The sequence below is a fragment of the Microcaecilia unicolor genome, chromosome 5 (genome assembly GCF_901765095.1).
Source record: "Microcaecilia unicolor chromosome 5, aMicUni1.1, whole genome shotgun sequence".
NCBI classification, from domain to species: Eukaryota; Metazoa; Chordata; class Amphibia; order Gymnophiona; family Siphonopidae; genus Microcaecilia; species Microcaecilia unicolor.
Window position 1 is genome coordinate 54,943,683 of NC_044035.1, and position 27,028 is coordinate 54,970,710.

At 41.0% G+C, this 27,028-nt stretch overlaps 1 protein-coding gene across 3 annotated transcripts in view; it reads right to left on the bottom strand.

The window, feature by feature from the left end:
* Positions 1-26,428, bottom strand: part of LOXL4 (lysyl oxidase like 4) — a 125,603-nt gene extending 99,175 nt beyond the window's left edge. For 2 of the 3 annotated variants that reach the window (XM_030202908.1, XM_030202910.1), the window contains exons 1-3: positions 26,292-26,428; positions 22,875-23,225; positions 14,708-14,886 (exon numbers count right to left, since the gene is read on the bottom strand). In XM_030202908.1, the coding sequence (XP_030058768.1) occupies positions 14,708-14,886; positions 22,875-23,163 (468 nt within the window). In that variant the 5' untranslated portion in view covers positions 23,164-23,225; positions 26,292-26,428. The remainder of the gene's footprint in view (positions 1-14,707; positions 14,887-22,874; positions 23,226-26,291) is intronic. The other variant, XM_030202909.1, reaches the window with a different exon arrangement.
* Positions 26,429-27,028: the final 600 nt, after the last annotated feature.

A 27,028-nucleotide genomic window follows, 5' to 3' on the forward strand; every position in this document is an offset into this window, starting at 1 on the left:
TTCTAAAGAATTCTTCAAACTGAGTAATGAAGGGAGATAATCCTCAATCCCCTTCTTCCTCTAAAGGACAACTGAGACTTTGCCACCATCCCTGCACCCCTCCTCCACCAATTCTATGAAAGTGGAAAATGAGTATTTGAAAACAAAAATTTTATGTTTGTTAAAAATAAAGTATTCTACTTTCAGGGCACATTCAGTGTCTTTTGTAGTTTTTTATATCTTTGTAGTACATATGTATATGTGTGAATGATAGGTCTCAGTACAAGAGTATGAGTGCATGTGTACATGCTAGATTGCAAGTTTATACTTGTGAAAGTGATTGTAAGAAAGATGGATGAAATGGAGGAAAACGTGTGCATAGTGTAAGGAGATGCTTGTGTAGTAGGTAGAGTCAAGAAAAGGCACTTTTGAACAGACCACGTCCTCTGTGTACCAATGCATGGATGAGATGATAGTGGAGAAAGGAAGAATTTTGATTTGTTAGGAAGGAACTCAGTACCATTGTGGGGGAGGGGAGATCCTATTCCAAAAGAATTAGGGCCGTACTGAATATTCGTATTTGATTCGATTTGGCCCCAAATAGTACAACAAATACACTATTTGTATTTGATCAGATAGTAATTTAAATATGAATAATCCAAGGCTCTACTGTGCTAAATCCTACTGAAATAAACACTTGATCTCTGATTTCACATTGCTTCTTTTATTACTTGTTATGTTAAAGCTCAATGCCCATTATTCATATTCAATATTCGTATTTGGCCGAATAATATTTTTAATTATTTGTATTCTGCTGAATAGTAAAATATGCAATTTGGTACAGCTGTAAAAAGGATAGATTCCATCTTAACCAGTGTGGAGCCTGGCTGCTGGTGTGCAGCTTTTAAACTAGAACATGGGGGAAATCATAGTCGCTCAGGAGCACATGGTTTGGAGTAAGGTATCTTCATGAGACACTGGCAAAATGTGGAAGTTAGAATATCCTGATAGAGAGGTTATGATAAAAGCTAAAGTAACCAAGGTGTATTTAAGAACCTACAATTTTTTTTTTGTTACATTTGTACCCCACGCTTTCCCACTCATGGCAGGCTCAATGCGGCTCACATGGGGCAATGGAGGGTTAAGTGACTTGCCCAGAGTCACAAGGAGCTGCCTGTGCCTGAAGTGGGAATCAAACTCAGTTCCTCAGTTTCCCAGGACCAAAGTCCACCACCCTAACCACTAGGCCAACTCCTCCACTCTTATTGCTATACTGGGTCAGACCAAAGGTCCATCTAACCCAGTATCCTCTTTCTAACAGTGGCCAATCCAGGTCACAAGCACCTGACAGAATCCCCAAAAGTAGCAAGATTCCATACTACTTACCCCAGGGATAAGCAGTGGCTTTCCCCAGGCACTGTTTGTCTAAGCTGAGGGGGAGTCCTCCAACTGAATTGCTTCCAGTGGAGGGCGGTGTTTCAATATTTATTTTATTTATTTATTGCATTTGTATCCCACATTTTCCCACCTATTTGCAGGCTCAATGTGGCTTAAAGAGTTTTGTTATGACATAGTCATTCCAGGATATCAGATACAATTAGTAATGTAGAAAGATTACGTAAGGGAAGAGAGAAGGAAGGTGTTAGGCAGGATAGTATAGAAGGCGGACTTTAATAAGTGGGTGGGTTGGTGAGGTAGTTTTGTAGGCTATGGGTTTTCTTTGTAGGCCTTGTTGAAGAGATGTGTCTTCAAAGATTTGCAGAAGTTAGTTATTTTGTCAATAGTTTTCAGGGCTGTAGGTAATGCATTCCACAACTGCACGCTCATGTAAGAGAAGGTGGTGGCGTGTGTCAGCCTGTATTTTAGTCCTTTACAGCTGGGGAAGTGCAGATTGAGAAATTTGTCGGATGATCTTATGGCGTTTCTGGGAGGCAGATCCACGAGGTTTAGCATGTAGATTGGGGCGTCTACGTGAATGATTTTGTGTACAATTGTGCAGATCTTGAACGCAATGCGTTCCTTGAGTGGGAGCCAGTGACGTTTCTCTCTTAGGGGTTTTGCACTTTCATATTTAGTTTTTCCAAAAATGAGTCTGGCGGCAGTATTCTGGGCTGTTTGGAGTTTTTTTGATAGTCTGTTCTTTGTTTTCAATCGCTAGGGACAGTCAGGTTCCCTAGAGTTCTGCAGAGCTCGTCTGTCCCTCACTATTGAAAATGTGGTAGTGAAATAGCACCCTCCACTGGCAGGACTGTTGGTGGAGGACTCCTGCTCAGTTTAGAAGGACCAGTATCCCCAGGTCTACCTTAATAGCAGTTTATGAACTTAACTTACAAGAATTTGTCCAAATCTTTTTTTAAACCCAGCTATGCTAACTGCTTTTACTGCATTTTCTGGCAACAAGTTCCAGAGCATAACTATGCAGTGAGTGAAAAATATTTTCTTTTATTTGTTTTAAAAGTACTATTTTGTAATGAAATGGTGTGTCCCCTAGACTTTGTACTTTTTGTAAGAGTAAACAAATGATTGGCATTTACCCATCCCACTCCATTCAGGATTTTATAGACCTCTATCATATTTCCCTTCAGCTATCTCTTCTCCATGCTGAAAAGCCATAAAGAACAGACAGAATTAAGTGATTCCAAATTATTCCCATGAACTGTTATGCAGATTGTAAACAGAAATAAGAAACCTTCTTTAATTGTCTATATGCGAATGTCAGAAGTCTAAAAATAAGATGGGAGAATGTATGGCAGTAAATGAAGAAGCAGACATAATAGGAATCAGTGAGACCTGGTGGAAAGAGGACAGCCATGCTATCATAGCAGGGTACAAATTATATCAAAATGACAGGGTAGATGAAACTGATGGAAGGATGACGCTATTTGTTAAGGATGGCATAGAGTCAAGCAGGACAAAAAGTTCTTCAAGACTTGCTAGGGAAGAAAACTTTCTAAATGCTATAAATGACTGCTTCATGGAGCAATTGGTCCATAAATTGAACAGAAGAAAAAATACTTTAGATCTAGCTCTTACTGGCATGTGGGACCTGGTTCAAGGGAAAATGATGGTGGGGCCACTGAGCAATAGTGATCATAATGCAATCAAACTTGTCATCACCGGAAGGAAGATGCTAAAATAAACTATTAATTTCTAAAAGGGAGACTATTTGGCCTTCCTTGTCTGGGTCCTTCTGCACCGCATGGATATAAGGTGTTTGTGTCCGGCTCAATTATCATTGCTAACAATCTTAGTCAAATGGCTATCCCCGAGAGTCCTTTCTTTACAATGGTGGCATTCTCGCATTCTCACATGATTGGGTTCATGTTCATGGAGCGCCTGGACATTCAAGACATTTTGTCCCCGGCAGAGAAAAACTTTCAATGCTGCCGATTCCCTTTCTGGAATACATACACTGTCTGCAGCTACACGGAGTATATTGCTTGACCTATGATCTATATGCCTTTATAGTGAATGTACATATCTCATGGCCTAGGGAATTTTGTGGGAGGGGGAAGGGTGGGGTTTATACTTGCTATTCTATAATGGTGTATGTTTTTACATGAATATATGCTGTTCCTTTTTGAATAAACATGATTGAAACATAAAAGGGAGACTATGATAAAGTGAGGGAATTTGAAAAAACTAAAAAAGTGTGTTGTCAGGGTCAAAAGTTTGTATGAGTTGTGGAGTCCACTGTGGGCATAGTAACATTTATTTATTTTATTGCATTTGTATCCCACATTTTCCCACCTTTTTGCAGGCTCAGTGTGGCTTACAATACATTATGAATGATGGAAATACATTTTGTTACAATTCGGTTATGGATTACATTGTGAAGAGTTGTACGAGACAAAATCAAAGTATCGTTAAGGAATATATCAATGGAAAAGAACGTTGAAACATTGGAAGGAAACAACGAGGAGCTAAGGGGCAGTATATCATAACAGAAAACATATGATATACATTTTTTTTTTTTTGTGAGTAGAGGTATGAGTGTGGTGAGGTTTCAGGATAGAAAATTCATAAGTGGATGTGTTGATGTATTACTGAACAGTGAGTGTGGATTTTATGTGTTTTGGTTCTTTCCGTAAATTTTCTCAAAAAGATGTGTTTTCAATAATTTGCGGAAGTTGGTTTGTTTGCAGATCGTTTTCAGGCCACGCGGCAGCGCGTTCCAGACCTGCATGCTCATGTAAGAAAAGGTTGACGCGTGCAGCGCCTTGTATTTCAGGCCCTTGCAGTTAAGTTAGGGAAGTGGAGGTTGAGGAAAGTTCTGGATGATTTTTTAGCGTTTCTGGGTGGTAAGTCGATTAACTCAGACATGTAGGCTGGGGCTTCTCCGTGAATAATTTTGTGCCCTAGTGTGCATACTTTAAAAGTAATGCGTTCCTTGAGTGGGAGCCAGTGTAGCTTCTCTCATAATGGTTTTGCACTTTCATATTTTGGTTTTCCGAATATGAGTCTGGCTGCTGTATTCTGGGCTGTTTGAAGTTTCCTCAGTATTTGCTCTTTGCAGCCTGCGTACAGTGAGTTGCAGTAGTCCAGATGGCTGAGTACGAGGGATTGCACTAGGCTGCGGAAGACGGATCTTTGGAAGAATGGTCTTATTCTTTTCAGTTTCCACATGCAGTAGAACATTTTTTTGGTTGTGTTGTTTGCATGGGTTTCGAGTGTTAGGTGGCGGTCGATAGTAACTCCAAGGATTTTTAGTGTTTCTGAGATTGGAAGGTTTAGTTTTGGTGTATTTATAGCGGTAAATTCCTTCGTGTTGTATTGGGAAGTAAGTATCAGGCACTGAGTTTTTTCTGCATTTAGTTTCAGACGAAATGCATCTGCCCAGGTGTTCATGATGTGTAGACTTTGGTTGATTTCATTGGAGATTTCTTTGATGTCTTGTTTGAAAGGGATGTATATTGTTACATCATCGGCGTATATATATGGGTTGAGGTTATGGTTTGATAGGAGGTTTGCCAAGGGGATCATCATTAGGTTGAAGATGGTTGGTGAGAGAGGTGATCCTTGTGGTACTCCACATTCAGGTGTCCATGCGGCAGACGTGGCTGACTTTGATGTGACTTGGTATGAACGCTTGGTTAGGAACCCCTTGAACCAGTTTAGGACGTTTCCTCCAATGCCAAAATATTCGAGTATGTGTAATAGGATTCCGTGGTCAACCATGTCGAAGGCACTTGACATGTCAAATTGTACGAGGAGTATATTGTTGCCGGTTGCAATCATTTGTTTAAATTTAGTCATGAGGGTAATTAATACTGTTTCTGTACTATGATTCGATCGGAATCCTGATTGGGCATCATGCAGTATTGAGTATTTATTTAGATAGTTGGTGAGTTGTTTAGTTACGATTCCTTCGGTTATTTTGGTTGTTAGGGGTATGGATGCTACTGGTCTGTAGTTGGTTATTTCTCTTGCGCTTTGTGTCTTTGGGTAATGGGGTTTGAGTAAAAATTTTCCTTTTTCTTTTGGGAAAAGTCCATTTAGTAGCATGAAGTTTATGTGGTTCGTTAGGTCTGTTATGAATTGTTGAGGAGCTGATTTCATGAGGTTATTTGGGCATATGTCTAGTTTGCAGTAGGATTTGGCATATCTTTTAAGTGTATCAGAGATGAGGTCTTCTGATAGTAGTTCGAATTCGGTCCAGGTTCTGTCTGCTGGGTATATGCCGTCTTCTGGGTCTAGACAATCTAGGAATGAGGCGTATTCGATTTGGCTGGAAGGTATTTTAAGTCGTAACTGTATCATTTTCTCCTTGAAGTATTTCGCAAGGCTGTCTACGTCTGGTATATCTTAGTAAATGATGGCTGATAAAAGACCCATATGGTTCATTCATTCTGCCCAACAAAGTGGCCAGATTGGTACCTGCCAGTGCATGCAGTTACACCCCTCTATGCTCTTCTTAAAGCACCAAGGTCATTTAAGTTTTGCTTTAATCGCATTGTCTTTCTATATAGGGATCCTCTGTGTTTATCAACACCTTTTTGAATTTTGTCATGGTTTTTGTCCCCACTACCTCCCCCAGGAGGGTATTCTAGGCAACCATCACCCGATCTATGAAAAATTATTTCCTGATGTTACCCTAACCGCCTTATTTTTGAAAGAGAAAGACGCCCATATTTCGACCCAAATCGGGAGATGGGCGTCTTTCTCCCGTGGGCACCCAAATCAGTATAATCGAAAGCTGATTTTGAGCATCTTCAACTGCAATCTGTCGCGGAAACGGCCAAAGTTGACGGGGGCGTGTCGGAGGTGTGGTGAAGGCGGGACTGGGGCATGTTTGTCGGCCGAGGAGAGATGGCCGTCCTCGGCCGACAATCGAAAAAAGAAAGGCATTTTTAGCGCGAATTTGGGTCACTTTTTTTGGACCCTTTTTTTCACGAACAAGTCCCAAAAAAGTTCCCTAAATGACCAGATGACCACCGGAGAGAATCGGGGATGACCACCCCTGACTCCCCCAGTGGTCACTAAGCCCCTCCCACCCAAAAAAAAACAACTTAAAAAACTTTTTTTTCCAGCCTGTATGCCAGCCTCAAATGTCATACCCAGCTCCATCACGGCAGTATGCAGGTCCCTGGAGCAGTTGTTAGTGGGTGTAGGGGACTTCAGCCAGGTGGACCCAGGCCCATCCCCCCCACCTGTTACACTTGTGGTGGTAATTGGGAGCCCTCCAAACCGCCCTCCAAAACCCACTGTACCCACATCTAGGTGCCCCCGTTCAGTCATAAGTGCTATGGTAATGGTGTAGAGTTGTGGGGAGTGGGTTTTGGGGGGGATATGGGGGGCTCAGCACTCAAGGGAAGGGAGCTATGGACTTCAGAGGTAGTTAACTTTTTTTTTTAATTGTTGCAAGTGCCCCCTAGGGTGCCCGGTTGGTGTCCTGGCATGGGAGGGGGACCAGTGCACTACGAATCCTGGCCCCTCCCACGACCCAATGCCTTGGATTTGTTCATTTTTGACCTGGGCGCCTTCGGTTTCCATTATCGGTGAAAAACGAAACCGCCCAGCTCAAATCTGCACAAATCTGTTGCATTTGGCTGGCACAAACCGTATTATTGGAAAAAAGATGGACGCCCATTTTTTTTTTTTTTACAAAATATGGTCTGTCCCACACCTTCACGTACCCGTTCTCGGAGATAGACGCCCATGGAGATGGGCGTTCGCTTTCGATTATGCCCCTCTAAGTCTACCACCCTACAACTTCAATTCATGTCCTCTAGTTCTACCACTTCTCTATCTCTGAAAAACATTTATTAGTATATTTATACCATTAAAGCAATTAAACTTCTCTATCATATCTCCCCTTTCCTTTATGTTATTGTGTTACTGTGGCAGCCCCCGAGGACCACTAGGATGGCCCCTGCCATCATTCAGGGTTAAAAAAAGAATGCTAGATGCAGGGTTCAGACCTTACATTGAAGCACACTAAGCTAAATGATGCATCTGATGCACCCAGTAAAGTGGACCCCTTGACCCCTTCCTTTTTCTCCTCTCTCTCCCCCCCCTCCGCTCTTATCAATTTATCTCCTTCCCAACCTCTGCTCCTCTACCCCACGGTCCTCCAAATCTGCTGTCTTTATCACTGCCACTAGCCCCGGGGGTCTTCTCTCTGCTGTAACTTCTTATTGCAGCATTTTCCCCTCTCTTCTCTTCCCTTTCATCTCTATGTGCAATATTTCCTCTCTCCGTGGCCTGTCTTTCTATCTTTTCCCCAACCGGCATGTCATCTGAAGACGCTACTAATGATGATATCACTCCAGGGAAAATCTCAGCCTTCGACCTGCTCACTTCTACCAGGGGCAATGTAACTTGTGATATCTCAGTAAGACCTGGCTGATGTTTTGACCTGGGAGAAGGGGGAGTAATGGGACCTGTAGGACTCTTCTCCCCGCCATGACTACTACTACTACTACTTATCATTTCTATAGCACTACTAGACATACGCAGCGCTGTACACTTGAACATGAAGAGACAGTCCCTGCTCAACAGAGCTTACAATCTAATTAGGACAGACAAACAGGACAAACAAAAGATAAGGGAATATTAAGGTGAGGATGATAAAATAAGGGTTCTGAACAAGTGAATAAGGGTTAGGAGTTAAAAGCAGCATCAAAAAGGTGGGCTTTTAGCTTAGATTTGAAGACGGCCAGAGATGGAGCTTGACGTACCGGCTCAGGAAGTCTATTCCAGGCATATGGTGCAGCAAGATAAAAGGAACGGAGTCTGGAGTTAACAGTGGAGGAGAAGGGTGCAGATAAGAGATATTTACCCAGTGAACAGAGTTCCCGGGGAGGAATGTAGGGAGAGATGAGAGTGGAGAGGTACTGAGGAGCTGCAGAGTGAATGCACTTGTAGTTCAATAAGAGGAGTTTGAACTGTATGCAGAAACGGATAGGAAGCCAATGAAATGACTTGAGGAGAGGGCTAATATGAGCATAACGACTCTGGCGGAATATTAGTCGTGCAGCAGAATTTTGAACAGATTGAAGAAGAGAGAGATGGCTAAGTGGGAGACCTGTGAGAAGGAAGTTGCAATAGTCTAAGCGAGACTACCCAAGCCATGAGCAGCTGGTTCACCCTGAGTAGCACAAGTGATTGCCTGTGAACCTCATCAGGCTAAGTTGAAAGCTTCTCACTGTGCTTTGGCATGTTTCGCCCTCTCAAAGGGTTGCGTCAGAGGCTTGAAACAGAACCCAGTGGTGTTGACAGAATGCTTCACCTACTAGTTTTAAACTACTCTCTCCTCAGACATGGCCATCTTAGAGTTTTTTGACATGGCCATGTCGGGCTTTTAATTATATATGCATTTATTATTTTAGCAGTGAATAAATTGAACATTTTGCACATCTTGGTAGTTTTTTTGAGATCTACTGCTTCTTTTTTTCTGTGCTGGATCTTGTAGATCGATTGCCTATTTGTTTTCTTGGTGTTTTATTTTATTTATTTGTTACATTTGTACCCCACATTTCCCACCTATTTGCAGGCTCAATGTGGCTTACATGATACCAGAGAGGTGTTAATAGACTCCGGAATAAAGCAAATACAGATAATGGTTAAGTTGGGGTAGGAAGGGTAGGGGCCACATGAAGGAACATGTGGTGGGGCCATATAGAGGATAGTAAGAAAAGATGAGATTGTTTGGTGATCAATACGAACTGTAGTGGTGTAGTGTCGCTGATTTCAGGCATTTAGGTTAGGTCGGGGGGGGGGGGGTAAGCCTTTTAGAACAGGTGGGTTTTTAGATTTTTTCTGAATTGGAGGTGGTCATAGGTGGTTTTCACGGTTTTTGGTAGTGCGTTCCATAGCTCTGTACTGATGTAGGAAAAACTAGATGCGTAGGTTGATTTGTATTTTAGTCTTTTGCAGCTTGGGTAGTTAAGGTTTAGGTATTGTCGTGCTGATGAGGATGTGTTTTTGGTTGGCAGGTCGATTAGGTTCGTCATATATCCCGGTGCTTCACAGTGCAGATTTTGATTTTTGTCACCCTTCTCTGAACCTTGCTTAGTTGTGCTATATCTGTTTTGAAATGGGGCAACCAGAACTGAACACACTCACATAACTTTGTGAGTTTAAATGCTTTGAAAATACAACTCTTTGTCTTCTAAATTCCTCCTTGAATTGCCACAGTATACTGGTAGGATTCAGACTTTGGAGGTAAATACTGCTGCTATCAGTGGTAAGGTGATAATCTTGGAGCTACAGTTGCAATAGGTGAAGAGACGGCAATTGGAGAAGAGACGGCTGAAGGGAGACATGATAGAGATATAAAATAATGAGTGGAGTGGAACAGGTGGATGTGAGGGGTCTGCTCACGCTTTCCAAAAATACTAGGACTAGGGGGCATGCAATGAAACTACAGTGTAGTAAATTTAAAACAAATCAGAGAAAATGTTTCTTCACCCAACGCGTAATTAAACTCTGGAATTCGTTGCCGGAGAACGTGGTGAAGGCGGTTAGCTTGGCAGAGTTTAAAAAGGGGTTAGACGGTTTCCTAAAGGACAAGTCCATAAACCGCTACTAAATGGACTTGGGAAAAATCCACAATTCCAGGAATAACATGTATAGAATGTTTGTATGTTTGGGAAGCTTGCCAGGTGCCCTTGGCCTGGATTGGCCGCTGTCGTGGACAGGATGCTGGGCTCGATGGACCCTTGGTCTTTTCCCAGTGTGGCATTACTTAAGTACTTATATACTCAAAGGGGGTTGTTTACTAAAGCTTAGCTCAAGTTATCTGCAGTAGGGCCAATTTTATTCCTATGGGCCCTGCTGCAGATAACTCAAGCTAAGCTTTAGTAAACAACCCCCTTTTGTCTTGCATGATAAAATGATATTATATCATCGAGTTGAAAATTTAGAAAATTGTATTAAAGGATTGAACTTGAGTTTATTATATTTTTCCCAAGTTCTTACAACTACTCCTAAAGAGACATTTTATACATTTTTGAAAGAGGTCTTAAAGTATGAAGAGTCAGCTTTGCCACCTTTGAATAAAATATATTTTATTCCCATTTCTTCTACGAAGTGCAGTAGTTTGCTAGCTAAATCTGATTAAGAAGTTCTTTCCTCTGATAGTTTGAACCTAACTAACATTTTGGAAACTTCTGCAGAAGAAATTACATCTTGTGCTACCCTTTTGATTTCTTTTGTATTTCTACAGGACATAGAAGCTATTTGCACCTTTTCTTTAGATTGAAGGACTGTAACTTTATGTAGAAAAAAAGATGTAACTAATAACCAGCAGAATGCAAACGAATTGTAGAAAGCTTTTGTTTTTCACACAGAGCACGAACTCTGTCACTGGAGAATGTGGTCAAGTCAGAGGAAAATACATAAAAATGATAATCCAGGTAGACTTGGGAGAGCCATTCCTTATACTAGGTAATGAATTATGCAAAATAGATCTACTTTTGGGATCTGCCGGGTACTTGTGATCCAGGCTGGCATGATGGACCTTGGTCTGATCCAGTATGGCTTTTCTTATTTTCCTATGGTTATCTCAATATTGTCTCTTTAACAGCATGAAGGAATAGTTTTTTTTTTAAACTAAGACACTTTCTAATCTTTTTTTCTGAGGTTTTTTCCTATTCTGTTTTAATTGAATATGATAGAGTAAAATGGAAATAGAATGATCCAGCTTGACTCAGGATTTTCTATAAGCAGTAGTAAGAGCTACACAGCTGCCAATAAAGTCTTCCAGACTTATTTTTCAAGTAGAGACCCCAGAAAAATGAGTGAAAACATGTATACAGGAAGTGAACAACCCTTCGGAGACCTTGCAGTAGAGCACAATATGGCAATGAGTACAATTAATAACTTTTGGAGCTTTCCAAAATGGCATGAACAACAGTCAACTGTTCCCTTTTATGATGGCAGATATTGATGAAAATACAATTATTTGGTCATTATTCATCATCTGGAAGCCCAAACGTTTGGGGATGAATCAGTATGAAAAGTGACAGAGGTCTTTATTTACTACGATTTAGTCCCATTGGTACAGGACGAGAATCAGGCATAAAATGATGACTAGGCAATTTATGAAATTCTGCGAATGCCTTCCAACTGCCCTGGTGTAGCTTTTATTATATGGATTATTAGTGGCACGGAGGCTTGATTTCTGAAACTTTAACCATTTCAAGAAGGACTTAATAGTCCCAACTCTAAGAAGCCTCATCCTTTGAGATTTACTCTACTGAAGTTGCCCCCTCTCAACTAACTCACTTATAACTAAGTCTAATTGTTCTTCTCAACCATGGTCTTACTGTTATACTTCCAAACCTCCTATTTGTTTGTTATCTATGTCTGTCTGTCTGTCTTGATTAGACTGTAAGTTCCAAGGATCTTTTTGAGAAGCATCAGAGCTGTTCAGAACAGTCGCAATAACAGTTTAGCAGAGAGACAGTTGGAAAAGAAATTAGCCAAAAGAAATGAACCTGTGGCAACAAAGATCAATGGTCACTCTAGATCAAGGTACAAAAATAGGCCTTGATTCCCACCTTAAATCTGGGAAAAGTCTTTTCCATGCAAAAGTAGCAGGGAACCGAATTCCAAAAGAGAGGACCAAAAACACAGAAGGCTGAAGGGTACATACATTGTAAGCACATGAGCAGGAGGTACAACAAAAAGGTTGTCATTCTGGGATAAGAGGGGATGAGCTTAATAGTAGTGAATATGAGCATTGAAAAGATGTGGCTTTCCAGGTTGATTGACCTTGAAGGTCAGAGACAGAAGCTTGAACTTTAGCCTTTATGCAGTGGTTTTTGAGCAGAAGGGGAGAGTCATGGTCAGTTTTCTTGGCTACGTATAGGAACTTTACAGCAGAGCTCCACACATTCTGATAGTAATAATGATAATAGCAGTAATAGGGTTGTGAGACAAGAGCGGCAGTAGAATGCATTTTGCATTTTAGGATTTCCTCCTCTAACATCACAGATGCTGGAAATATTCCAGGAAAAAAAAAACACCAGTCTATGGGTTTGGCAATACTGCTGGGAAAGATCAGAACAGACCTCACTTCTTGCTTCCTTTTTTTCCTCTGGTTTAGTTTGTTTAAGTTTTTAGTTCTAATTTCTTTTTGTTGGCTTTCAAGATGATTTTACATAAATGGGTACTTATTGGTATTGTGGTTACATGGTAGGACAGAGAAAGGAAGTACAATGAGAAGGAACTGCAGGGCAAAGAATTCAAACAATTTGTGTTTTCATACAGCTCTGTGTATGTTATTTTGCACTCATTTGTCTCTTGCCCTTCTTTCATTTCACTTTGCTGGTCATGGCTAAAGACCATTATAAGTAGAGATCCAAGATTCAAAGAGGGGGGGGGGGGTCAAAGAACAAAAGGAAAGAAATACGCGTATGACATGGCAAATTAACCTACTGTATCTTCAGGAGTTCATAGAATTCAATGAGAGCATTCTTAGAATCAGAAGGGGTGGACGGACACTCTAAACCAGTGCGCCTTCAGTTCCAGTTCTTTTGGCCACCAAAAAGATGGCCAATAAAGCTGGTTCAAAAAATATAGTTAACAGATTGAAAATTAATAATGCATTTACATGGATAATTAAGAAAGAACACTGCTCCCCATTTGCAAGACACCTGAGCGAAGCAGCAATAACGCTTTCATCTCTCTCACCACTTCAGGAAACATCAACACTTAGACTCATAAGCAACTTTTCCACAATTCCTAAAGAACAATTTCAGTAGCCATTCTCTATCAAACAGAAGAGCAAAAGTCACCATTAGTGTGGCTGAAGTACACTGCTCAGAATCTGAAGTAAAGTTGTAGTGTCTAATATATCTAGTTCTATGTCAGCTTCATCATGAATTTGTACTTGTGCAACCCACTTCTTAAGAGGTAAATAATATGCTCACACAACTGGTGGAAAATTAGATTCTGCAACATTCAAAACTTCTTAAGATACAGTATTTCTTAAACATTTCTTTGGCTGATACCATAGGCAATCTTGGGAAATTCAATAAGCACAAGTTACAGCTTCAAATGGAATTCTCCAAACTCTCAATCTTATCATCGCAGAAACATATTTGACCATAGATAATTGCAAATCTTTGACTGAGCCAATAGTTAACTCAATATTATTGATTTTACCAGTCACTTGAGTTAATTCCTCAGTATGAGAAGCCACTGTATCTTCCAAAGCTTTCACTTTCTCAGCCAGCATATTAATGTGGGGAAACAGTGCCAGAGCCGGTGGTGGGAGGCGGGGCTAGTGGTTGGGAGGCGGGGATAGTGCTGGGCAGACTTATACGGTCTGTGCCCTGAAAAGGCCAGATACAAATCAAGGTAAGGTATACACAAAAAGTAGCACATATGAGTTTATCTTGTTGGGCAGACTGGATGGACCGTGCGGGTCTTTTTCTGCCGTCATTTACTATGTTACTATGTCACCCTCATCTTTAAGTGTGAATACCAAACAAAAGTAAGTGTTCAATAGATCTTTCTTATGATACCATTAATGACTATGGAGACAAATCCTACATAACATGGGATTTTCTGGATATTAGCCAGAGTGAGAGAGGGGGAGTATGAAATTAAGAGTGGGAGAATAACAGAGTAAGAGTGAAAGTGAGTGAGAGTTGGAGAAGGTGAAAAGAAGGTGGTCTCCAGCCCAGCAGAAGCACAGGGGCCACCTTTTTTACATTATTGGGGGTGCTAACCCCAGTGGAAATAACCCCTCCCTGGACACATACAAGGAATTTTATCAATATTGGGGGTGCTCAAGCACCCACAGCACCCACAGAGTCGGCTCCTATGAGCAGAAGGACTGGAAAGATGTCTCACCAAAGAGGGAGAGCAAGGATCTCTCCCTGGGCAGAGCTGAGAAAATTTCTATTCAAATTGAGCTAAAATCAGAAATGTTGCTACAGTTAAATTCTGTTCTTAAACAATGGGTAAGCTACAGTAAATATGTGGTGTTGATTCTGTGTGGAAACGTAAAACATAATATCTTACAGAGACACGCAGAGATTGTAAGTTCCTATCTATTTCATTAATCAGACTTCAATTAAATTTGATAATGAATCTGTGTAACTATTAATTTGAGCTAAATAAAACCATACTTTAATCCCCAAGCAAAGTTATATTCACTATAAGCACCTCTCGCTTATATAAAGCATAGCATTAAAGGGGTAGACGGGTATTGCCCAATAAGATATAAACAGATCTTCTAACAGCTCATGCTGATAAGAAAAGAGCATCTTACCTGTACACTGAGGGGCTGTAATTTACCATCCTGGTTGAATTTGGGTGAGCGTTTTGCAGAGCAGACCACACCCACATCCTCTGAGTGTTTGCAGTCACTCACACCCCAGCCATTGGAGTCACATTCCGCAATGGAACTCTCAGTGCCGGTACAGTGAACGTTATCCAACCAGATGGGGCCTAATATAAAACAGAAAAGAATACATAGTCAGAATTCTAGTGATCACCTGAAAGTCTCAGATATGTTCTGGAATCATTTAAAACCTCATGTTAATCTGCACAATACCTTCAAGCTTTCTCTGCATACATGATGGAGTCATTTCTAAACTGCAGTGAAACATGCTGTTTTAACATGGCAAAACTGGCCCCACGAGACAATAAGCTGCAGACTTCAGTACACAGATTAGGGACTAATAAGGTAAATTTTATTTTGCATTCCTGAAGCTAACACCACCGCACATTCCTGGCCGCAGTAGTGTGAAGCTAGTGAGCCCCAAGTTGGGCCTTCTGTCTTTTAAAGGGCCAGACCAAAGCTTAAATTAATTAACCCCACCCCCTCCCAAACACCTATCACCATCTCAAAACAACTACCCCTCACTTACTGATTCCCCTGGCATCAATAAGTACCCCTTCTATCCCCTCTTCACCTACAGAGGTCTCCCTGAGAAAAGGATGGTAGTTTTGGGGTGAGAGGAATGATCCTGGGATGCTTCTGCTCTGGCAGCTCCCAGTTGAGAATGGCCACCAGCCTCCTAGGTAGACTACTGTTAGGGAGCTGAGAGAGCCATTGGCACGCTGGGAGCCACTGAGGCAGGAGCATCTTGAGAATCACTCTTGTGCTCTCATCGCCCCTCACTACCCACCAAGGAGACCTCCCTGTAAGTACTAAGGGATGGGGAGTGGGAGTGTACTTATAGATGTCACAGAAACAGGGGTGAGGGTTCTTTGCTAATGCAGTGGCCCTTTTATGAGACTCCCCCAGGAAAATCAGGACACATATTAACAACACAGTACTCCTGAGTAAGAAAGATTGTGCCATCTCAAAGGTGACATTATCTGTCTATGAGTAACACAGCTTGCAAGCTTAAACTCAAGCTGTGTTGTTCATTCCTCATGACACCGTGCTGCTTTGCATGCTTTATATCTCCTAGGTAACTTGTACGCAGCTAAATCATCATTACCTAAGGGCAAAGGGCACATTATTTGTTCAAAAACATGCACTTTTCCCTTAATGCACATTAATACGTTTCCCTCATAGTATTTGCTAAAATTAAATAGGGTGTGCATGAAAAATATTTTTTCATTTTATTTTTTTATTAATTTTATTAATTTATTTTATTTTGAAAAATGTTTTTGGTCATTTTGGGATTAAGTTTCAGCAACCACATATATATACACAGATTTTTAAACAGATGTCCTTGTATATATAAGCCTTGGAAGAATCTGTTCAAAAAGACGGTTCAAAAAGCCCAAAAAATAAATAAATATACAAACTTCTCACGGTCACTGAAAATATATGGTTAAGGTTATACAGATAACATAATTATCCCTTCTCTATAAGTATGATAAACATATAAATTTATTTATATAGCAGCTGAATTTCACCACTATCCCCCTAATTCTATAAAGGTCACCAAAAATTGCGTACACAAATTTAGGTGCATTCCTGATTTGTGCATGTAATTTAATAGAATGAGCCAATTAGTGCCAATAATTGGCTTTTTAACAAGCAATTAACACTAATTAGATTTAATTGGGACTAATGTATGTAAAGCTAGGCATGGGATCTGCGCCTAAAATTTATGCACTGTCCAAAAAAGAGGGCGTGGAAATGGGAGTATCATGGATTTTTTGGGATGGAATGGGGGCATGGTTTTGAGTTATAGATGGAATTACAGAATATGGGTGTTCCGCACGTAAATTTAGATGCGGGAATTCGCTGCAAATGGCAGTGCCTAAATTTACACGTAACCTCTCCGCTTAAGTAGTTATTCTATAAACTGCGCTGAACTTTAGGCATGGCTTATAGAATACTTCTTACACAGGTATTGTTCGGTGCTGATTGTTTAGGCACCATATATAGAATCTAGTCATATACGCTTATTTTATAAAGCCACATCAAACATCCAAAAGGAAGCAATACTGGCATATTATTGATGGTGTAAAACTCTCTCCTTTGGGAGGGGATCATGTAAATCTTTAATTTATAGAGAACAATACTGGATACATCACTTACAATGCCTTCCCCTGTAGGTTTGAATGATTATATTGAATGGCATGCACTTGTAATTGGATAGATAGTAGACGAGGGGGTTGGTGGACTGGTGTCATGTGATTGAATTTGATTGGTTCTTTTGAACTGAAGGTTTGTATAAAATGCTGGGAGCCATCTTTGTTCTTTCAGTCCCTTAATAGAACACAAGGGTGGTATATGGGCGAGTGTTTTTATGTTTCAATCATTTTTATTAAAGCATAACACGCAACAACAAATATAATGCAGAGAACAATTTTTGGAACCACATGACCTAACCCTCCCTTTCCCACCCCACTCAATCTCTAGTCATAATTAGGCAAGAATGTTCAGAACTTGATTAGTTGGCTTCGCATAGCTGGAGACCTTGTATTCCAAAAAGGGACCCAACATGCTTGGAATTGTAATTCAGAAGGGGAAGAAATATCTCATACTGCTATGCGTTCCACACGCAACAATCCAATCATCTGCGAGTGTCACACCTACATAGACAGGCCACTCAGGGATTAGTGTTTTTAACTTTTTATATTTATAGAAGGAATTTGGGATGTTGTTATTTAACGGGATTTGGGAATTATTTTGTTGTTAATGTAGTTGTACTTTTCTAATGAGTGTTTTATGTATTTCAGAATGAATGCTTGTTGAAACCTTGATGCAAAGCTATTACTGGCTCGAAATGTGATTGTGTTGGTTGGTTTTGAAATATAATATAAGCAGCTGGCATGATCAGGTAAGTGCTGATATGATAAAGTTTCGTTCACTCATTGTAGAAATTGTTTCTTAAGTGATATATTTGGTGATGTACATGGGTAGATAATCATAATTTTGAAAGGCAACCTGGAGGATGTAATGGGGCATTTCTACAAATTGAAGAGTAGCAAATCTCCTGGACCAGATAGTATTCATCCCAGAGTCCTGATAGAACAGAAAAATGAACCTGCAGAGCTATTGTTAGTAATATGTCATTTATCCTTAAAATCGAGCATGGTACCGGAAGATTGGAGTGTGGTCAATGTAACTTTGGAAGGCTAAGTGCTTTGAAAATATGCCTCAATATCAACCAGCTCACCTTTATCCATGTTTTTTTACCCCTTCAAAGAAATGTAGTAGATTGGTGATGCAAGATTTCCCTTCACTAAATCCATGTTGACTTTGTCTTATTAATCCATGCCTTTGAATATGCTCTGTGATTTTGTTCTCTACCATTTTGCCCGGCACCGACATCAGACTCACTGGTCTATAATTTCCCAGATCTCCTCTGGAACTTTTTAAAAAATTGGCGTTACATTGACCACCCTCCAAAGTACGTTTGACAAAGTACCTCATGAAAGACTCCAGAGGAAATTGGAGAGTCATGGGATAGGAGGTAGTGTTCGTTTGTGGATTAAAAACTGGTTAAAAGATAGAAAACAGAGAGTAGGGTTAAATGGTCAGTATTCTCAATGGAGAAGGGTAGATAGTGGGGTTCCCCAGGGGTCTGTGCTGGGACCGCTGCTTTTTAACATATTTATAAATGATCTAGAGATGGGAGTAACTAGATAGGTAATTATAATTACTGATGGCACAAAGTTATTCAAAGTTGTTAAATTGCAAGAGGATTGTGAAAGATTACAAGAGGACCTTACGAGACTGAGAGACTGGGTGTCTAAATGGCAGATGACATTTAATATGAGCAAGTGCAAAGTGATGCATGTGGGAAAGAGGAACCCGAATTATAGCTACATCATGCAAGGTTCCAAGTTAGGAGTCACAGACCAAGAAAGGGATCTAGGTGTCGTACTTGTGTACTTATGTAGAGGAAGCTTCTGTATATTGGGAGCTAACCTTTTGTCTCATATATGATTATCCCAGAACTCGAAAGATACTTCTCTCCATTGATTAAAGAACTTCTTAAAAGGGTGTAGAAATATCTGTTATATTTATCGGAAGTGTTTTTTGAAGAATATTTTATAAAACCAACACTGGAGCCTATCACGTGGCTTTATAAAATTGGCCCATATATTCATCCCCGGTAGGGCACAAATGCTCTCAAACAAATGTACATCTGCTCCAAGACAGGTATAAAAATTTGTGTATATATTTTCGGGGGGCAATTCTACAGCTTGGTGCTTTGATTTATGTGCTCTGAAGCTGAGTGGCAGGAGCCTATCCTATAACAGCACCTCGGTGCCCAGGCTCCATTATAGAATACTAGCACGCCTGCAGTTACAGCAGTTATAGAGCAGCATAGAGGGAGACATTGGATGGAAGGATTGGAAGACGGTAGATGGGTGGAAGGATGGGGAGAGACAGAAGGAAGACACTTGATGGAAGGGTAGGAGAGAATGAGGGAAGATGCTGGAAGGAAGGATAGGGAGAGAAAGAGGAGACGCTGGATGGAAGGATGCAGAGAGAAAGAGGGGGAGACACTGGAAGGATGGGGAGAGAAAGAGGGGAGATGCTAGATGGAAAGGGGGAGAGGATAAAGTTAGTGAAAGAGTGGAGAATAAGAGGAAGGGGCACGGGGAGAACAAAGGTGAGGAAAAAATGAAAAACCATAGGTAGATGAAGTAAAAAGAGGGAAATTAAAGAATGGATAGTAAGAATGAATAAAATCTGGACAGAGCGAGAGAGACAGAAAAATAAATTAAAGAAAGAAGAGAAAAATGAAAAATGAACAGGAAACCCTGGCAAGAGAAGACAAAGGAAAGCAGAATCAAGAGATTGGGACCAACAAAATTAGAAAAAGTAAAGGCCAGACAACAAAGGTACAGAAAATAATTTTATTTTTAATTTAGGAAAAAGTAATGTGGTAGCTGTGTTAATAAAGGTTAATAAATGCAAATAAAACAAAAATAGAAAATAAGGTAATACTTTTATATTGGACTGATTGTAATACATTTTTGATTAGCCTTCAGAGACCAACACTTCCTTCCTCAAGTCAGGAGAGGATACCATAACAGCAGTACATTGTCCTGACCTGAGGCAGGAGGTTTTGACCTCTGAAAGCTTAGTTGAAAAGGGGATTAGGCTAGTACAATAAAAAGGTATCATCTTATTTTCTATTTTCAAGTGCCTGAACTGAGCATAAGCGAGAAGGCTGGCATCGGTGTTTGAAGCATGCTGCCAACTGCCGCACTGCTCAAATAGTACAGAAGGAGGCTCATGAAATGGACCTCTTCAACTAGAGGGGCTTGGCCAGCTCCACCAGTGATTCAACCAGTGCCACAATTTTGGAGTGGGCTTAAGCTCAAAATGTTCATGGTTATGTCCCTGAGGTGAATAGATACTGGATAGGGAGTGTCATAGAGTGAACTGAAAAACTCCTTCTTACACATCCCTGTTGTCACTGGTGTAAATAAAATATTTTCTGAAATGGCCGCGGGATTGAGGTGCGCCAGGGGGCAGAGCTATGAGGTGCAGTGGGCAGAGCCAGAGCAGAGTGGGGCGGGGCTGGGACATGTACTAAAATCCTCTCAAAAATCGGGACCCCTTAGCAGCTCTGTATTGAGCTCATTGGGCTCATCACAGCAGAATGCATAAGCTCCTCTTTTCTTACCAAACACCTTTAAACTTATTCAAGTATTTCCTTTTCAGAAAATAAAGGTGAACCTGAACCAAAAAATAATGAGAACTGTAATAGTTTGGTCCTAATCACTGAATTATCTAAGATGCAATGTTTTGTTTTGTTTTCATTTTTCAAAATAATATATTAGTTTTCCATAAATAATAGCAACAAGGGATAACAAAAAATGGAGTAAGATACAAAGGAAGAATAAGAGGGAAAGGGGGATGCCTAGGTGTCTGAGACAAGAGTGTCTTTCATATACCATTATAAAAGCTAACCAGCTTGAAGGTAGTTCTCCACTGGCGCCCAGACTTTTTTTTCGTAGAGATTGCTGTTCGAAACTTCCCTGTCATAACAAACTCAAATTTCTGATGCTGCAAAACTGTATTCCACCAAAAATGGACATTCAACAAATGTACAGATTTCCAGTTTTGTAAAATATGTCTTTGAGCAATGGTGAGGAGTATGTCCATTAACTTTGCTTGTGGTGTTGATAAATCAAGAGACGCAGAGGCAGATTTAAAAATTATGATGGAATAAGACAAATCTTCATCAATAGGAAGAATCTTTTGGATCACACTCCAAACCTCAGTCCAAAACTTACGAACCAGTGGACAATCATACATCATATGATGGAAAGTACCCACCTGCTGTGAACAATGCCAACATTTGTCTGTTGCAATCAGACCTGCAGCAGCTAGTTTCCTAGGTGTCCAGCTTGTTTTATGGTAGAGAAAGAACATTGACTGCATAACTGCCGCACACTACCAGAACCCTCATCTTCTGCATTTCTAGTCACCTCTTTCACTCCTACAGCAATCTGTGTACTTAATGCTAATAGGAATGAAGTAAATGTGTTCCTGTAAGACACATGCCCATTCGACTCACTATTCACTACACCATTCAGCTCAGGGAGACATGCGGGCTCATTTTTGAATGAAAAGGACGCCCATCTTTCGACACAAATCAGAAGATGGGCGTCCTTCTCACAGGGTCATCCAAATCGGTATAATTGAAAGCCGATTTTAGACACCCCCAACTGCTTTCCATCACAGGGACGACCAAAGTTCAAGGGGGCATATCGGAGGCGTAGCGAAGGCGGGACTTGGGCATGCCTAACACATGGACGTCCTCGACCCATAATAATTAAAAAAAAAAAGGGCGTCCCTGACGAGCACTTGGATGACTTTACCTGGTCGTGTTTTTCTTAAGACCAAGGCACAAAAAAGTGCCCGAAATAACCAGATGACCACCGGAGAGAATCGGAGATGACCTCCCCTTACTCCCCCAGTGGTCACTAACCCCCTCCCACCCTCAAAAAATAGCTTTCAAAATATTTTTTGCCAGCCTCAAATGTCATACTCAGGTCTGTGACAGCAGTATGCAGGTCCCTGGAGCAGCTTTAGTGGGTGCAGTGCACTTCAGACAGGCGGACCCAGGCCTATCTCCCTCCCTACCTGTTATGTTTGTGGAGAAAACAGTGAGCCCTCCAAAACCCACCACAAACCCACTGTACCCACATCTAGGTGCCCCCTTCACCTGTAAGGACTATGGTAGTGGTGTACAGTTATGGGTAGTGGGTTTTGGGGGGCTCAGCATACAAGGTAAGGGAGCTATGTACCTGGGAGCAATTTATGAAGTCCACTGCAGTGCCCCCTAGGGTGCCCGGTTGGTGTCCTGGCATATCAGGGGGACCAGTGTACTAGAAATGCTGGCTCTTCCCATGACCAAAGGGCTTGCATTTGGTCGTTTCTGAGATGGACGTCCTTGGTTTCCATTATCGCTGAAAATCAGAAACAACCAAGTCTAGGGACGACCATCTCTAGGGATGACCTAAATTTCAAGATTTGGACGTCCCTGATCGTATTATCAAAACGAAAAATGAACGTACATCTTGTTTTGATAATACGGGTTTCCCCGCCCCCCCATTGGGACATTTTGCAAGGACGTCCTCAACAAAACTTGGACGTCCCTTTCGATTATGCCCCTCATGGTGATAAATACTGAATTTGGAATAACAACATGCTTCTTTCTCCCAGACAAACACACTCAGACAGCTGTGATGCCTGTTAGGAAATATTTAAAATAAATATTGAAAGTATATAATGGTTTTGTACCACATTTCTTATGAGGCCAGGGATGGCCTGAGAGGGATGAAGAGACACGTGCAGAAACTCACTGTGGCACCATTTTTGAATAAGTCAGTAAGGCCTGAAAAACAGGGTTATAAGCTAATAAAATAGTTGATTAATGGTTACTATAGTCCTGCATAAGGCTAAGATGACCACTCTGGACAATTTTCACCAGTGATTTATTATTCAATACATTTCTGGAGCTGAAAAAAAATGAGAAATGAGACTTTCTTCTTACCATCTCCTTGCCCATATTTAGCACTGTGAGCCCACGTCATTGCTGTCTCAAAGCCCAGCTCTTTGCAAATGACATTTGCCACGTTGATGTTGAAGTCATCATCACACACTGTTCCCCACAGTCCATTGTACAGAACCTCCAAGCGTCCCTCATTAGGATTCCTCCCTGATCCAACTAGTCGTAACTGGATTTGTGGTGACCCAACTTGGTGCTGTTGCCAGCATCGATCTATCCAGCAGAGAAAGACAAGCAGTAGAGTGCAGATGGATGTAGCTGATGTCAATGTCATGGTGTGTTCTCAGGGTGTCTCAGATGAGTCTCTTTGTACACATGAATACCTAGAAATATATGCTGCAGAATGAAAGCAATAAATACTGTTATTTCCTTCTCCCTAGAGTGAAGATTTATTTATCTAGGAATATTAAACTGTTTGTTTAGTCCCACAGTTTCCTCCTGGTCCCCTGGGCTTCCAGTTCAGTCAGAACCAGCTTCTATTGGGTTATTATTGCACCATTATCTTGTCCTTTTGAATTAGAAAGGCAGTATATCAAATTATGGGTTTTTCCTTTTTATATTGCCTTCTCAGTCTGGCCAGTGCAGCAATGGTTCTTGTTCAGGGCCATAAAACACAGGTGTCTCTGAAACTTACCTAATGTGCATCTTGGCCACTAGGGGGCCCTTTTACTAAACCACTTAAGCATCTACGTGCACCCAAAGCACGCCAAAATAAAGTTACTGCCCGGCTACCACCCAGGCCCACTTGTAGCTACGCCCCTGAATGGCACTGGCTAAGAGTACTGCTACTACTACTACTACTTATCATTTCTATAGCGCTACTAGACGTACGCAGCACTGTACACTTGAACATAAAGAGACAGTCCCTGCTCAACAGAGCTTACAATCTAATTAGAACAGGCAAACAGGACAAATAAGAGATAAGGGAATATTAAAGTGAGGATGATAAGAGTTCTGAACAAGTGAATAAGGGTTAGGAGTTAAAAGCAGCATCAAAAAGGTGGGCTTTTAGCTTAGATTTGAAGATGGCCAGAGATGGAGTTTGACGTACCGGCTCAGGAAGTCTATTCCAGGCATATGGTGCAGCAAGATAAAAGGACCGGAGTATGGAGTTAGCGGTGGAGGAGAAGGGTGCAGATAAGAGAGATTTACCCAGTGAACGGAGTTCCCAGGAAGGAGTGTAGGAAGAAATGAAAGTGGAGAGGTACTGAGGAGCTGCAGAGTGAATGCACTTATAAGTCAATAAGAGGAGTTTCAACTGTATGCGGAAACAGATAGGGAGCCAGTGAAGTGAGTTGAGGAGTTGGCTAATATGAGCACAGTGACATTGGTGGAATATTAGTCGTGCAGCAAAATTTTGAACAGATTGAAGAGGAGAGAGATGGCTAAGTGGGAGACCTGTGAGAAGCAAGTTGCAATAGTCTAAGCAAGAGGTGATAAGAGTGTGGATAAGGGTTCTAGTAGTGTGCTCAGAAAGGGAAGGGCGCATTTTGGTGATATTACAGAGAAAGAAACGACAGATTTTAGCAGTCTGCTGAATATGTGCAGAGAAGGAGAGGGAGGAGTCGAAGATGACCCCAAGGTTACGAGCTGATGAGATAGGAAGGATGAGAGTGTTATCCACAGAAATAGAGAATGGGGGAAGAGGAGAGGTTGGTTTAGGTGGAAAGATAAGAAGCTCAGTCTTGGTCATGTTTAGTTTCAGATGGCAGTGAGACATCCAGGCAGCAATGTCAGACAGGCAGGCTGATACTTTGGCCTGGATTCCTGCTGAGATTTCTGGTGTAGAGAGGTAGATCTGGGAGTCATCAGCGTAAAGATGATACTGAAAACCATGGGATGAGATCAGAGTACCAATGGAAGAAATATAGATGGAGAAAAGAAGAGGTACCTGGACAGAGCCCTGAGGTACACCAACTGACAGTGGGATAGAAGTAGAGGAGGAGCCACCAGAGTATACACTAAAAGTACGCTGGGAGAGATAAAAAGAAAACCAGGAAAGAACAGAGCCCTGAAATCCAAGTGAGGACAGCGTATCAAGGAGTAGGCTGTGATCAACAGTGTCAAAAGCAGCAGATAGATCGAGAAGGATGAGGATAGAATAGAGCCCTTTGGATCTGGCCAGGAACAGGTCATTGGGGACTTTAGCAAGCGCTGTTTCGGTTGAATGAAGGGGCAAAAGCCAGATTGAAGTGGATCAAGAATAGCTTGAGATGAAAGAAAGTCAAGGCAATGACAGTGAACAGCACGTTCAAGTATCTTGGATAGGACAGATAGGGTCCAATGAAGGTTTTTTAAGGAGTGGTGTGACTATGGTATGTTTGAAGGCATCAGGATCAGTCGCAGTGGAAAGTGAAAGATTGAGGATATGACAGATAAAAGGGATGACAGTAGGAGAGATAGTGTTAAGTAGATGGGTGGAAATAGCATCAGACGAACAGGTAGTTAGTTTCGAGGAGAAAAGAAGATGTGTAGTTTCCTCTTCAGTGATTTCAGAAAAGGAAGAAAAGGAGGCAGGGGTTGGAGGGTTGAGAGAATGGACTAAGAGAAGGAGAGGTGGAGGTGACCTGGTTGAGAATTCAAGTTTAATCTTGTGAATCTTATCATGAGAGTACTCAGCCAGAGTCTGGGGGGAAAGTGAAGGGGGAGTTGGAGGTGAAGGCACTTTGAGGAGAGAGTTCAGTGTGGCAGAGATATCGAGGGTTTGAGCAGAGAAAATTTGTCAACTGGATGTAATAGTCCTGTTTGAAGAGTGAATCACAGATGGCACAGCTGATATTTAGAAAGGACAAAAATATTTTAGAGGACTTTTTAGAAATGCATTGCACAAATGTACCAGTTGGAACATTTCAAAACTGGCAAAATTTGGAAAACAAGCAAGTACATTTTAATGTTCAATATGTTTTTTTTATAACATGCTGATATGGTTAACAATATTGTAGAACACAGCAGTATCACATACAGTATAGAAAGTATACTGGAGATTATCACACATACATTTAAAACAGAAGAATATTGAACAAGAAAAACTGTTAAGTGGCATTTTGTGGGGGACACAATGCAAAAACTTTTGTCACATTATGTTTCTGTTTCACAAATGATTATCTTTTAGTGTCTCTCTTGCTAGGTTTCTTTCTATATTCTATGTACACATTTACATATGTCTAAACACAGTGCAATTATCTATAATAACCATATCCACCTAGTTGTTTTTGAATACTGTACATTGACTATCATATATATCCTTCCAAACTAGTGCAAGTTAGGTTATTATCTTACATACAAACTCTAGATACACATAATACAAATGCATTCAAACCCCAATGAATTTTAAAAGCCTGCTCTTTGGTCAAAGCTTCCAAATAAATCCAAAACAGTGAAAGTTTGAAAGTGAGAGCTCACCAGAGTATGGTTAGAAGTTCTTCAGGCTCAGTTTCTCACTCTGTGCCAGATTTCCAGTTTCTCCCTCACTCTCACATGCTGACTGAATTATAGGTTTCTTCTAAGTCCTGCTCTTACTGCCAGGCAGAGTAACTGAGGACTGCCAGGAGTTCAGCAGAAGGCTGTGTTATCCTTTTTATCATGCCATGCCTACCCCTAGATTATGACTCTCAGTGAAAAAATCATGGGAATGGGAGGGAGATGGGCAGTCTTCACCAGGGCTAATTGGAGAAGTCAGCAACTGGCAGGCAGAAAAAGAGACTGAATGGGCAAAATCCCACAGAAAACATAGCACAGTTTTTTTTTTTTCTATTTTAGTGAAATTTTGAAAGGACATGACATTTCAACATAACAGAAGCAAATGGTACCAAACACCAATCATCCCACATTACAGAGAAATACTTGTACATCTATAAACCCACAATAAATCAAGAAAAGAAAAGTGGGTTTTACCCCATTCACAAGGTATGTGCTCTTATTATTATTCTGTCTCCAGTCAGTAATTCCGTCCCAGACTGTTGATGGTCAATTTTAACACATTTCTCCAGATGAACAGGGTCAGTGAAAAAATAAAAATCACCAGCAAAATGTATTAGGCACTTACATGGGAACTTAAGAAAGAAAGAAGCTCCCGCAAGCCTCTATTTAGAATGACAACAAATCTATAGACAAGGTTTTCTAAAATGTAAGAGCTTGAG